Here is a 13,574-nt window from a genome sequence, read left to right as displayed (position 1 = left end):
AGAATAAAAAAGAAGCTTAGATTGTGATAAATTGATTCAAAAGAAGTTGATTAAGTAATTAGGCAGTAAGCGGGCATAGTAAGTTAGGCATTTCACACTCTCACATTTGGGAGCATCCAGCCGTGCTGTTTGCAGTTTGTGACTAGAGTCACGTGACACAACTTTGACACCACACTATACGACAGTACAACATAGAACTGATCGTCCAATGACGTCATTCTCCCCCTTTTTAACTATTTTGTCAGACATTTTCTGTTGAATCACAAATCTTATCGTTGCATACGCGACGTATGATGGCTGGCCAGTGCAAAACTTCACAAGAATATTCAACTACAACATTATCGATGCTTGAAGGTTGAGTTGTACAGTGACACTATGTTAGCTAACTTCGATGTTACGCCAAGTTTCCTTTTCATGGTACAGTGGTACTGTTGGCTTGCAATAAGCAGCAACCAAGCAAAACCCAAGGTACGTTATTCGTGATTAACACAGGAGAAAGAGTGCAAAGTTTGTTGATGTGAGCCTGTCACAAGACACGTACGGGTATAAAGAACATACCTAGGCATAGTCCTATCGCTAGGTTACTGGTTAGGCTATGTAGGCTACAGTCATGGAGCAGAATATAAGTCTTACATTCTGCTCATATGGCTACAGTAGGTCGGTTGTGTGGTACATTACCTTTTGTAGCCTAACCTTAACATATGGCAAAGCTTAGGCCTCTATAGGCCTTCGATAAGACATTGTTGTACAAGTAACATGTGTTGAAAGGCTTGTTCAGTACTTGTCATGTTTCTTTGTTTAAATAATGAGTTCTTTGAGTAATCAAGTAGAACACAGTCGACGTTGAGTTTTTATTGCGTCACATAGTCATACTGTATAGTCAGTATTGCGAAGTTCGGAACACTACGAAGTTCGGAAACCCCTAAGAAATACACGATTTCACAATGACACCTACAGTAAGAGCCAATTTCACGAAAAACTACAAAGCTACAGTTATTTTCTCTCCAAAATGACGTGTGTGCAAGCAAGTACTTAACATAAAAGGAAGTTTTTTTTTAAGGCTTAGGTGTCCAAACTTTGCAGTGTCCATGCTACAGGACAGATATAGGACGACATGTCCAAGATTAAGTGATGACAGGTGGAGAGACATAGTGAACAAGGACGAGCAGACGGCATGCACTAACTTATATCAATATGCAAATGCACAGCTCAATAACAAACAGGTGCAGATTATTCAACGTAGGGCAAGGTTTGCACAAGTGTATATTATGCATATTCAATAACGTTACAGTACTTCATCCAATGCAAGGCACATGTAATCATATGTTCATAGCATAGGCTATGAGTAGGACTAGCTCTAAAGGTCTCGACTAGTTGAGGTCTACTAGTGTAGTACTTGTGCAGATATCGCCAAATCATGCATTAATACGTAAAGTATCAAAATAATAATCGGCTGTAGTAATAGTTAATAGTTATTATCGTTTGCAAAACTCACAAGCAGTAACCACTTGTATGATTACCAGTTTTTGAATCCCATTAGTAAATTAGTAAAAAAAATATACATGCGTATTCTTTAACAATGATGTTATAGTCCTAAACTCTCTTTAAATTAAAATATTATTCATATTTCACACCAAGCTGATATGGCATGAAACTGTGCTAGCATTTTTCTTTTTTGAGAAACACAATTGTGTTATACCCTTCCTGTTACTTCTGTTGTATGACCAACTACATGTTCAACACTAAGTCTGCAAGTGTTATACAAAGTGTCATCAAATGGAATCACACATTTCTTAGCAAAAATGTTAAAAGATGACATTGTAATTAATAAAGCTGATTTCATGTAGAAAACACATTAGCGTATCCTGGCTAAGAATTTGATCTACCCCTTGAGTTTACCAGAACCAAAACGAACATATTTTCTTCAAGTTTCCATAAAAAATGATATCCTACCATTAGCAAAAGCATTCTCAATATACAATTTTTTTATGTATTAATGTTTTAACAAACTGCATCCATGATACTCTTGCAGCTTTTAAAACAATATGCAATTTTTGTAAATGATTTAGTAAGGGATTTCCACGCTTATATGGCTTTCATTCTCAGCGAATCCTCAGAAGCCCTACAGGTGCAAGTTAGTGTGATAGGCTGCTATAGTATATATATTTCATTATCAGATATGTTTTAACGTCACATTTGTTACTTCTTCCATTGTAATTGACCGCGGTGCATTGATCATAGGTCTGAATATGCCATATTTACAAATTTTGATTGCACAAAAAGTTTCTTGGATTCTTGCCAATATTTGCTAGGACAACTTGTTCACTCGTATAAAACAGCGGCCAGAGTGGTGAAATTTTCTTTAACGTGCAACAAAGGCTGCCATGTATATAACATTCAGTGGCCTGCAAGGTCAGATTGTTGTTGGTAAATATTTTTCAGAACTTGCGTCTTGTGTCTTGGCCAGCTGAAGGGCATATTGAACACTTTCTATTAATCCAAATTGAAAGTGCGGCTAAATAAACAAAATTTTTGAACAGAGTAATAATCACTGCAAGTAACAAGAGTGACTTTGTTGCATGTGAAAAAAAAGTTCAATATTGGTTTGCCCTTATCAGCAGTGCAGGGTAAATTTTACCGATATGCCGCTGATATTGCAAATATCGGCTGATACCAATATAGCTTACGATTATCAGTGCAACACTAGAGTCTACCACACAACTGTAGCGCATTAACTTGTTTGTCCATGAAGCCTGGCCACACACGGTACTGTGTTGGCCAAGGGTGACCAGATGTGGGCATTAGACCAGAAAGTATATCTGGCTATTCAGAGACATGTAGGATTAATATTCGACATAACTTTTTTTTCTAATAGGGTTGTGAATGAGTGGAACGTTTTGCCTGAGAAAGTTGTACTTGCAAGTAGTGTCAATGGGTTTAAGAATGCTTTGGACAAGCACTTTAAGCATTGTTATTGGGTCTGAGTGTTTGTGTCTTCAGTTTTTTTTCTCTCTCTATAGGGTCCTTGATGGGGACTTAAGTGTCCCTCCTGATCCTTTTTTCTACTAAACTAAACTAAACTAAACTAAACTAAACTAATGTCTACCAGCTGAAGTTACCTCTCTACAGATGCATGAATGTCCTGCATTTCTCATATAAAGATTGAGAGTAATCTCAGTTCGATATTTGCGGAATATTCTGCGGACAATTTAGAACTCTACTTCTATTTGTACTGTAGGCCTACTGGTCTTTGATATGGATGTAGGCCCACGCACATGTAGGCTTAGTGTATGTACATACATAACGCTGTGTAAAACTGTCCAGTTGCCCACACATAGCCCCTTCTCTGTTAATTTCTGCCAACCTGAATCAATGATCCTAGGAAGATTAAAGATTTTTCAAGAATTGTTTTAAGTAAATCACTTAAATCATCTCTAGCTGTTAGGAAGCTGTTGGAGATACATTCCACTCAATTCCAACAAGCTGTGTTGAGTCACAAATTTGGTGTTAAGTTAGTACATTGTGCAGCCAATAAGTTGATTTTGATAAGTGCTCAGAAAAGCACACTAGGCTGTGCTCTCTTATATGGATATCATTCTTGAAGCAAATTTTGTAATAAGTTTGCTTATAAGGAATGTACACATACTGTAATCTGTAGTAAGTGTGAACATGATACATTATATGCAATGTAAATATCTATATAAAGATCTTAATCTATATACTCAGCATGGTTGCTGCAGATATGTGCTTATGGGGACATATGCACCCCCCTCCCCCTCACCAATTTGTATGGCTACAGTACCATCCCGAAGCAACCTTAGCACATGAACATGATCAACACACTTAACCTAGTTACTAAACTGCGAGGAATTCTAAAGGATTGCAATCAGCACATTCTTCATTCATAAACTACACAATAACTAATACACAAATGACACCACTTAACATGGGTGCCCAATATCATGTGCTGCACGATCACTCAATTACAACCCTGCTTGAAAAATGCACACTCTTACAACAAAAACAAATATTGTGGTTTTACTGTTCCCATTTTTGGTTCCTTGCTAAAAGCAAAGGAACCTATGTATTCATGTTTGCGTGTGCTTGTGTGCAGTGTTCGACTTATGGCCAAAAAATTGCATAGCAACAAATTTTGACAATTGCTATACAATATTTTTGTTGCATAGCAGTTCCCCAATATTGAATAGCAGTTTTGAAATTACCACAAAACGGACCAAATGTTGGCGATCAATGTATTAACTAGAAAATGTTTGTTTATTATTATTTATACTAGTGTTGCTACGATAATCGTTTTCAATATCGGTATCGGCCGATATTTGCAATATCGGCAGCATATCGGTATCGGTAAAATTTTGCCTAATTGCCGATAACAGCAAACCGATATTGAACTTTTCTTTTTAACAGCAGAGCTACCTGTACTTATTTATACTTGCAATGATTTGTTAATCTGCCCAAGACGATCCATTTCTTTAGCGTCAGTTAAACTCAGATTCATTTTCGATTAATATCCATGGAAACCTGACTCTCCGTAACATCTAAAAACACGTCTACGGCGCGCGAATATAACCATTGACCTTCGTGAACCTTGGCCTACACACAGCATTAGTGCAGCATATATACACTGTACTAACCATTCATTTCCTCAAAGGCCTCCGTGAAAACCTTGAACATGATGCATACAGTAACTGCACAGTTCAGCAGTGTTGGAAAACCTTGTTCAATTTCCCGCGAACACACTGCAGATTTCCCTCCGGTGTTCGCCTGCCTAGCATGCGTAACGTGCGAGCATAAAGGCGTGGTGTCCAGGGGCCCGTCTTAGGGCTATCGGGGGCGTATCCAGGATTTTCCAATAGGGGGGGGGGAGCGCCAGGCATGAATGATCGCCGTCCTGGGGGATGGGTCTAAGGGGAGGGGTGTACAATTTTTGCTTTCGAAGAAGGGGCGAAATGCAAAATGGTGTCGTATGCATGCGCGGCGATCCGTACTTTGAGTGGGGGGGGGGGATATGACCTTGTTGACTATCTAAGCGTAGCGCCACCATGAGTTGGCGCGAAGCGTACAAGAAAATTTTGGGATTAACAAACCCTCTAGATGGCCGGAAACGGCACTTCCCGAGGTTTCCAAGCGGCATATACCCAACTTTAAAATAGGGATGTCATGTCCGAAATATCTCATAATCAGGATCCAAAATTTTTTTTTTTTTTAATTTCGGGTGTTATTTTGGGAAAATTGCCCCTGTCAATCTTGTTTCAGGCGCAACGTTAGAATGTTCGAGAGCTCTTTTATATTATTCGATGAAGAAAATGGCCTCATGCAGGCTATTATAGGCCTATACACATGCAATACACAATTACACATAGTTACATTCCTAGGTACCGATTGCTAGGGCATCCAGGTGAAACGTGTATTAAGCATTACCCTGGTTACATGAGATTCTCAGCTGTTCGAGGGAACATGTACGTGTGTAGGCCTACTATATGGCCTATATGAATACTATGAGGGTGCATATAAGTACTATATCAATACCGTGGGCGCAATAATACATTTTGTTGTTATAGGGCCAATGAAGCCTACAGTCAACTATTTTTGCTTTATAAAGACGCTTTATTTGAAAAGATCGCACTGCGTTTATGGTAGGCGAGAAATGAAGCTAAAAAAGAGCCGTACATTAACGAAGATGCATAAATGTAGGCATGAAAATATTCTTATCCCTGGCATTTGGTGGGGGGGTGGGGGATATGGTGCATTACATCCCCTTCACCCATTTTCATGGGGGGATATATCCCCCCTCCACCCAGGATCGCCGCCCATGGCCATATGTGATCCATTTTTCGACCTTAATAATAAGCAACATTTCCAGTAAATATGGACACAAAATGCACAATTTAGTATGGCTGGCATGTCACTTAGTGTTTATAGTGATAATACAAACACAATTACCATCTATGTTTCTAAAACTATTATGCCGCCGAACTTCGCCAGAACCTTTTTTTGGCAACCAAAAAATAAAGCATACGGGAGGGGGGGGGGGGTTGAGCGATCACCGACATCTCACATAAAGGTCGTCATCAATTTTTTTTTTTTTTTTTTGCTAAACTTTTTTTTTGGTGACGGCCAATAGGGGGGGGGCGCGCGCCTGTTGCGCCCCCTAGATACACCCCTGGCTATGGTGGGGTCACGGGGTAGAACCCCTCGTGGGGATCCTTGGGGCGAAAGCCCCCGAAAATTGTTGTCATTTTTTGCGATGTCTGGCGATGAAAAAGTTCGCAGTTGAGGATGCAAAATACTGACAACTTTTTTTATTTAAATTGTCACGAAACTGATGAAAATTTTAAAATGACAAGTTAAAGTAGCTGTATTATGTTATAAAATGAAAAGAGATTTAATCTGTCTTTCAATCTTTAAAAAGTGCAACTTACAAAACTTCCGATATTATCAAACAAACAACGTTCAGCAAAGCCCCGTTTCTAGACTGCCTAACAATGAATAGCGTGCACTATGCGTACATTTTTACAACTGCAGTGTTTAACCCTATACCCAACTACTGTACCACGGTACATGTGCTGCGAATTTGCCCAGGTACCTTCCCAACAAACTGTGAGCTCATCCCCTGTATAACACCTGTTTGTTAACATTTTTTAAGCATGTTGCCAGGGAACCTTTTAGTTACGTGAGATCCGTAACCGCCGAGGTGGTTAGGCTATTTGCTTTACACTTAACTATGGTAGGATATTATTTTTTCAGGGTTTTTTTCGCTATACGGTCAAGTCAATAAGTTGTACATTGAGTATAAACTCAATAAATTATAACTTCTACATTGTGATCGACAGTTCGTAAGTTAAGGTTTGAGTGTTTGCTCCCAAATCTGACTAGGAATTTGTATCGCACAAATCGGCAGAAAGTGCGATGCTGATTTGGAAACGTCTCGCAAGTTTGTCGTTTTGGATCGCATTTTGCGATGCGATACCGGAAAAATCGAACACTGCTTGTGTGTGTGTGTGTGACGCTTTAGCTTGTATGCACGATAACTCAACAAGGGAATGACTGATCATGATCAAACTTGGTGGGTGGATAGCACATAGTAAGAGGAAGATTCCTATTGTTTTTGGTGCCCACAAAGGTCACCAAAGGTCAGTTATGGTCCAAAAACCCAAATTACTAAAACTGCAATAACTCCCAGTGCCAATGTGCGACAAGGTTGATATTTTGGGACACGTTGGGAACTGGTTAGGGAAACATTTTGAAACTTAACGGTCATGTGATCTGAGGTCACCAAAGGCCAATTAATGTTAAAAAATGAGTATTTTTGCGATAACTTGAGAACGAATTGTCCATTAGGGTTGGGAGTTGCTTGACCTGCATCTGGGTGACCCTTGACCTCAATTTGACCTCTGGTGACCTTTAAGTGTTTTGGGGATTTTTACAGTTTAGATGCTATTTTTAGATGTCAAAGGTACCTTCCGATCATAAATATTGATAGGTTGACCCCTGTGTGACCTTTGTGTGCGAACTTATATGGGGTCAAAGTTTTGGGTTGGAGTTAGGATGGCTGTACAGACTTGTCGTGTTTATTTTTGGAATCAAGAGATCAAACTACATCTGAAACCAAGGTCAAAAGGTCAAAGGTCATATTAGAAAAAATGTGCTTAGTTTGGGAGAAAACGGGCGAAAAAGAAAATGTTTGGTTTTGATGCTAGATTTGGATATCAAAGGTACCTTCCAATCAAAAATGTCAATGGGTTGACACCCGGGTGACCTTTGTGTGTAAAGTTATATGAGGTCAAAGTTAATTTTCAGACATTTAATGCAATAACTCCCAGTGCCCAGGTGTGACACGGATGATATTTTGGGACAAGTTGCAAATGATATAGAGGAATATTTTCAAACTTAATGGTCATGTGATCCTAGGTCACCAAAGGTCAATTAATGTTAAAAAACTAGTATTTTGGGTGAGAAAATGGGCAAAGAAAAAAATGTTTGAATTTTTACAGTTTTGATGCTATATTAACCTCTCACCAATCGAAAATGTCAATAGGTTGACCCCAGGTGACCTTTGTGTGTGAAGTACATGAGGTCAAAGTTAATTTTCAGACATTTAATGCAATAACTCCCATTGCCAAGGTGTGACACGGTTGATATTTTGGGACAAGTTGCAAATGGTATAGGGGAATATTTTCAAACTGAACAGTCATGTGATCCAAGGTCACCAAAGGTCAATTAATGATGAAAAACGAGTATTTTTGCGATAACTTGAGAACGATTTGTCCATTAGGGGTTGGGAGTTGCTTGAATGTAATCTAAGTGTCGACCCGCATCTGGGTGACCCTTGACCTCAATTTGACCTCTGGTGACCTTTAAGTGTTTTGGGGATTTTTACAGTTTAGATGCTATTTTTAGATGTCAAAGGTACCTTCCGATCATAAATATTGATAGGTTGACCCCTGTGTGACCTTTGTGTGCGAACTTATATGGGGTCAAAGTTTTGGGTTGGAGTTAGGATGGCTGTACAGACTTGTTGTGTTTATTTTTGGAATCAAGAGATCAAACTACATCTGAAACCAAGGTCAAAAGGTCAAAGGTCATATTAGAAAAAATGTGCTTAGTTTGGGAGAAAACGGGCAAAAAAGAAAATGTTTGGTTTTGATGCTAGATTTGGATATCAAAGGTACCTTCCAATCAAAAATGTCAATGGGTTGACACCCGGGTGACCTTTGTGTGTAAAGTTATATGAGGTCAAAGTTAATTTTCAGACATTTAATGCAATAACTCCCAGTGCCCAGGTGTGACACGGTTGATATTTTGGGACAAGTTGCAAATGATATAGAGGAATATTTTCAAACTTAATGGTCATGTGATCCTAGGTCACCAAAGGTCAATTAATGTTAAAAAACTAGTATTTTGGGTGAAAAAATGGGCAAAGAAAAAAATGTTTGAATTTTTACAGTTTTGATGCTATATTAACGTCTCACCAATCGAAAATGTCAATAGGTTGACCCCAGGTGACCTTTGTGTGTGAAGTTATATGTGGACAAAGTTAATTTTCAGACATTTAATGCAATTAACTCCCAGTGTCAAGGTGTGACACGATTGATATTTTGGGACAAGTTGTGAATGGGGTGGTGGAACATTTTCAAAGTTAACGGTCATGTGATCTGAGGTCACCAATATTATCATATCTGTTGACCCGCTTGTAGGTGACCTTATATTTCTTACATTTTCAACGCCATATTCAGATCTCAAAAGTGCCTTCCAATCAACAATCCGATTACAATTTGTGATCACAAAAGTGTTGGCTATAGTGTTGGTTACTTTATGGGTACACAATAGGACCACAATTACTTGGACTATTTGAGCCCAATCTTGCTATGATAATATTATGTGTATTGTCATATATACCTACGCAAGGAACCACAGTGCCCTTAGGCTCTTGTTGATATTGCAATGGCTGCTGCTTTCTCTACTATAGAATGGCAAAGCTTTGTTATGCTGCTCACAGTATCAAATTGTGCATGTGCAGTTTGAAAATGCATGAACAAGACAAATCCCTCACTATGAATTGTAAATATTCATTGTGACGATTTTGTTATTGCATATTGCTCATTTGTTTGTGGTTGGTCCACTTTATGGAGGTGTCTGGGGTCAGCTGAGTTATTACCTCTCCAGGAGAAAACAGGATATCACACTATATTTGGTTGAAAATGAAAAGTAAGCTCATTACTCGGCCGTTTCTTTTTAAGAAAATAAAAAAAATTGTTCGTGCGAAAGAATAAAAAAGAAGCTTAGATTGTGATAAATGGATTCAAAAGAAGCTGATTAAGTAATTAGGCAGTAAGCGGGCATAGTAAGTTAGGCATTTCACACTCTCACATTTGGGAGCATCCAGCCGTGCTGTTTGCAGTTTGTGACTAGAGTCACAGGACACAACTTTGACACCACACTATACGACAGTACAACATAGAACTGATCGTCCAATGACGTCATTCTCCCCCTTTTTAGTGAAATTTGCAGTAGCTAAACAATATTGTGGAGGTTGTGAAGCGTGACTTACAAGGTCATGTCGATCTCACTTCCTTCTTCAGTAGAACACGAATTAACTTCCTCAAACTGTGGCTGGCAACGGAGTAGAAATAAGACTTTAATGCGAAAGAGTAACTATTTTGTCAGACATTTTCTGTTGAATCACAAATCTTATCGCTGCATTCGCGACGTATGCTGGCTGGCCAGTGCAAAACTTCACAAGAATATTCACCTACAACATTATCGATGCTTGAAGGTTGAGTTGCACTATGTTAGCTAACTTTGATGGAACGCCAAGTTTCCTTTTCATGGTACTGTTGGCTTGCAATAAGCTGCAACCAAGCAAAACCCAAGGTACGTTGTTCGTGATTAACACAGGAGAAAGAGTGCAAAGTTTGTTGATGTGAGCCAGTCACAAGACACGTACGGGTATAAAGAACATACCTAGGCATAGTCCTATCGCTAGGTTACTGGTTAGGCTATGTAGGCTACAGTCATGGAGCAGAATATAAGTCTTACATTCTGCTCATATGGCTACAGTAGGCCGGTTGTGTGGTACATTACCTTTTGTAGCCTAACCTTAACATTAGGCAAAGCTTAGGCCTCTATAGGCCTTCCATAAAACATTGTTGTACAGATAACATGTGTTGAAAGGCTCGTTCAGTACTTGTCATGTTTCTTTGTATAAATAATGAGTTCTTTGAGCAATCAAGTAGAACACAGTCCGCGTTGAGTATTAACATGTTGTTATATTTTATTGCGTAACAAAGTCATACTGTATAGTCAGTATTGCGAAGTTCGGAATACTGCGAAGTTCGGACACCCCTAAGAAATACACGATTTCACAATGACAACCTACAGTAAGAGCCAATTTTGCTAAAAACTACTTTCGCTAAGAACTACAGTTATTTTCTCTCCAAAATGACCTGTGTGCAAGCAAGTACAGAACTTAACATAAAAGGAAGTTATAGTTTAGGGTGTTTTAAGGCTTAGGTGTCCAAACTTCGCAGTGTCCATGCTACAGGACAGATATGACGACATGTCCAAGATTAAGTGTTGACAGGTGGAGAGACATAGTGAACAAGGACGGACAAGGACGGACAAGGACGGTGAACAGACGGCATGCTCTAACTTACAGTATATACTCAATATGCAAATGCACAGCTCAATAACAAACCGGTGCAGATTCTTCAATGTAGTGCAAGACTGCAAGGTTTGCACAAGTGTATCTTATGCATATTCAATAACATTAGAGTACTTCATCCAATGCAAGGCCCATGTAATCCAAGTTCATAGCATCTAGGCTAAGAGTACGACTAGCTTTAAAGGTCTCAACTAGTTGAGGTCTACTAGTGTACTTATGCAGATATCGCCAAATCAAGCATTAATACCCGTGTAAAGTATCAAAATAATAATTGGCTGTAGTAATAGTTTATAGTTATCGCAGTTATTATAAGCAGTAACCACTTGTATGATTATCATTTTTTGAATCCCATTAGTAAATTAGTAAATAAATATGTGCGTATTCTATAACAATGATGTAATAGTCCTAAACTCTCTTTAAATGAAATGATCATTCATATTTCACACCAAGTTGATATGGCATGAAATTGTGCTAGCATTTTTCTTCTTTGAGAAACACAATTGTGTTATACCCTTCCTGTTACTTCTGTTGCATGACCAACTACATGTTCGACACCAAGGCTGCAAGTATTATAGAAATACAAACTGTCATCAAATGGAATCACATATTTCTTAGCAAAAATGTTAAAAGATGACATTGTAATGTATAAAGCTGATTTCATGTAGAAAACATGCATACTAGCATATATATCCTGGCTAAGAGTTCATTTACCCCTTGAGTTTACCACAACCAAAGGGAAAATATTTTCTTCAAATTTTTAGTTTCCATAAAAGTTATATCCTATCATTAGCAAAGCATTCTCAAAATACAATTTTTTTATGCATTGATGTTTTAACAAAGTGCATCCATGATACTCTTTGCAGCTTTTAAAAAGATATACAATTTTTGTAAATGATTTAGTAAGGGATTTCCAGGCGTATATATCTTTCATTCTCAGCAAATCCTCAGAAGCCCTATAGCTCAAGTTATAGGTTGATAGGCTGCTACTATAGTTATATATACTTCATTATCAAATGTGTTTGAAGGTCACATTTGTTACTTCTTCCATTGTAATTGACCTCGGTGCATTGATCATAGGTCTGAATATGCCATGTTTACAAATTTTGATTGTACAAAAAGTTTCTTGGATTCTTGCCAATATTTGCTAGGGCAACTTGTCACGTTCACTCGTATGAAACAGCGGCCTGAGTGGTGAAATTTTCTTTAACGTGCAACAAAGGCTGCTATGTATGTGTAACGTGGCTTGCAAGGTCAGATTGTTGTTGGTAAATATTTTTCAGAATTTGCGTCTTATGTCTTGGCAATCTGAACGGCATATTGAACACTGGCTATTAATCCAAATTGATATTGAGGCTATATAAATGGGGTTTTTGAACAGATTAATATTTGCCAGAAGTAACAAGGAGTGACTTTGTTGTGAAAAAAAGGTTCAATATTGTTTGCCCTTATCAGCAGTGAGGGTAAATTTTACTGATACAGATATGCTGCTGATATTGCAAATATCTGCTGATACCAATATAGCTTACGATTATCAGTGCAACACTAGAGTCTACAACACAAAGTAGGACATTTACTTGTTTGTCCATTTAGCCTGGCTACACACAGTACTGTGTTGGCCAAGGGTGACCAGATGTGGGCATTAGACCAGAAAGTATATCTGGCTATTCAGAGACATGTCTACCAGCTGACGTTACCTCTCTGCAGATGCATGAATGTCCTGCATTTCTCATATGATTGAGAGTAATCTCAGAACTCGATATTTGCGGAATATTCTGCGGATATTGTAGAACTCTACTTCTATTTGTACGATAGCCTACTGGTCTTTGATATGGATGTAGGCCCACGCACATGTAGGCTTAGTGTATGTACATACATAACGCTGTTTAAAACTATCCAGTTGCCCCTTCTCTGTGGGTTAATTTCTGCCAACCTGAATCAATGATCCTAGGAAGATTAAAGATTTTTCAAGAATTGTTTTAAGTAAATCACTTAAATCATCTCTAGCTGTTAAGAATTGCTGTTGGAGATATACATTCCACTCAATTCCAACAAGTTGTGTTGAGTCACAAATTTGGTGTTAAGTTAGTGCATTGTGCAGCCAATAAGTTGATTTTGATAAGTGCTCAGAAAAGCACACTAGGTTGTGCTCTCTTATATGGATATGATTCTTGAAGCAAATTTTGTAATAAGTTTGCTTATAAGGAATGTACACATACTGTAATCTGTAGTAATTGTGAACATGATACGTCATTACCAAGAATTTTTTGACTAATAAGGATTCTGGAAGGTTCATCAAGAGGGCTTATACTGACAAACTCAAGCATGCTAATATCATAACACAATATCACCTGTACTGGTCTTACCAATAACTTACTTGGGGTCAACACACGTA

The 13,574-nt window shown here is 38.3% G+C and overlaps 2 protein-coding genes across 7 annotated transcripts in view; one reads left to right on the top strand and one right to left on the bottom strand.

Annotated features, from left to right (window-relative positions):
- Positions 1 to 10,119, bottom strand: part of LOC139973355 (uncharacterized) — an 85,354-nt gene extending 75,235 nt beyond the window's left edge. Inside the window, exon 1 of the mRNA XM_071979987.1 lies at positions 10,070 to 10,119. Within this exon, the coding sequence (XP_071836088.1) occupies positions 10,070 to 10,077 (8 nt within the window). The 5' untranslated portion in view covers positions 10,078 to 10,119. The remainder of the gene's footprint in view (positions 1 to 10,069) is intronic.
- Positions 1 to 13,574, top strand: part of LOC139973315 (uncharacterized) — a 219,420-nt gene that overhangs the window by 60,556 nt on the left and 145,290 nt on the right. Inside the window, exon 1 of one of the 6 annotated variants that reach the window (XM_071979949.1) lies at positions 216 to 468. The exons of 2 other annotated variants lie outside the window; for them this stretch is intronic. Coding sequence is in view for 1 of the 4 variants with exons in the window: in XM_071979917.1 (XP_071836018.1) it covers positions 10,308 to 10,392 (85 nt within the window). In the remaining 3 variants the exon portion in view is untranslated. Of the gene's footprint in view, positions 1 to 215; positions 469 to 10,129; positions 10,468 to 13,574 lie in introns of those variants that run through there. 3 more of the 6 variants (XM_071979917.1, XM_071979956.1, XM_071979942.1) reach the window with 3 other exon arrangements.

This window comes from Apostichopus japonicus, chromosome 2 (assembly GCF_037975245.1).
Source record: "Apostichopus japonicus isolate 1M-3 chromosome 2, ASM3797524v1, whole genome shotgun sequence".
Lineage (NCBI taxonomy): Eukaryota > Metazoa > Echinodermata > Holothuroidea > Aspidochirotida > Stichopodidae > Apostichopus > Apostichopus japonicus.
Note: the sequence above shows the minus strand (reverse complement) of the source record. Positions and strands in the feature narration are given on the sequence as shown.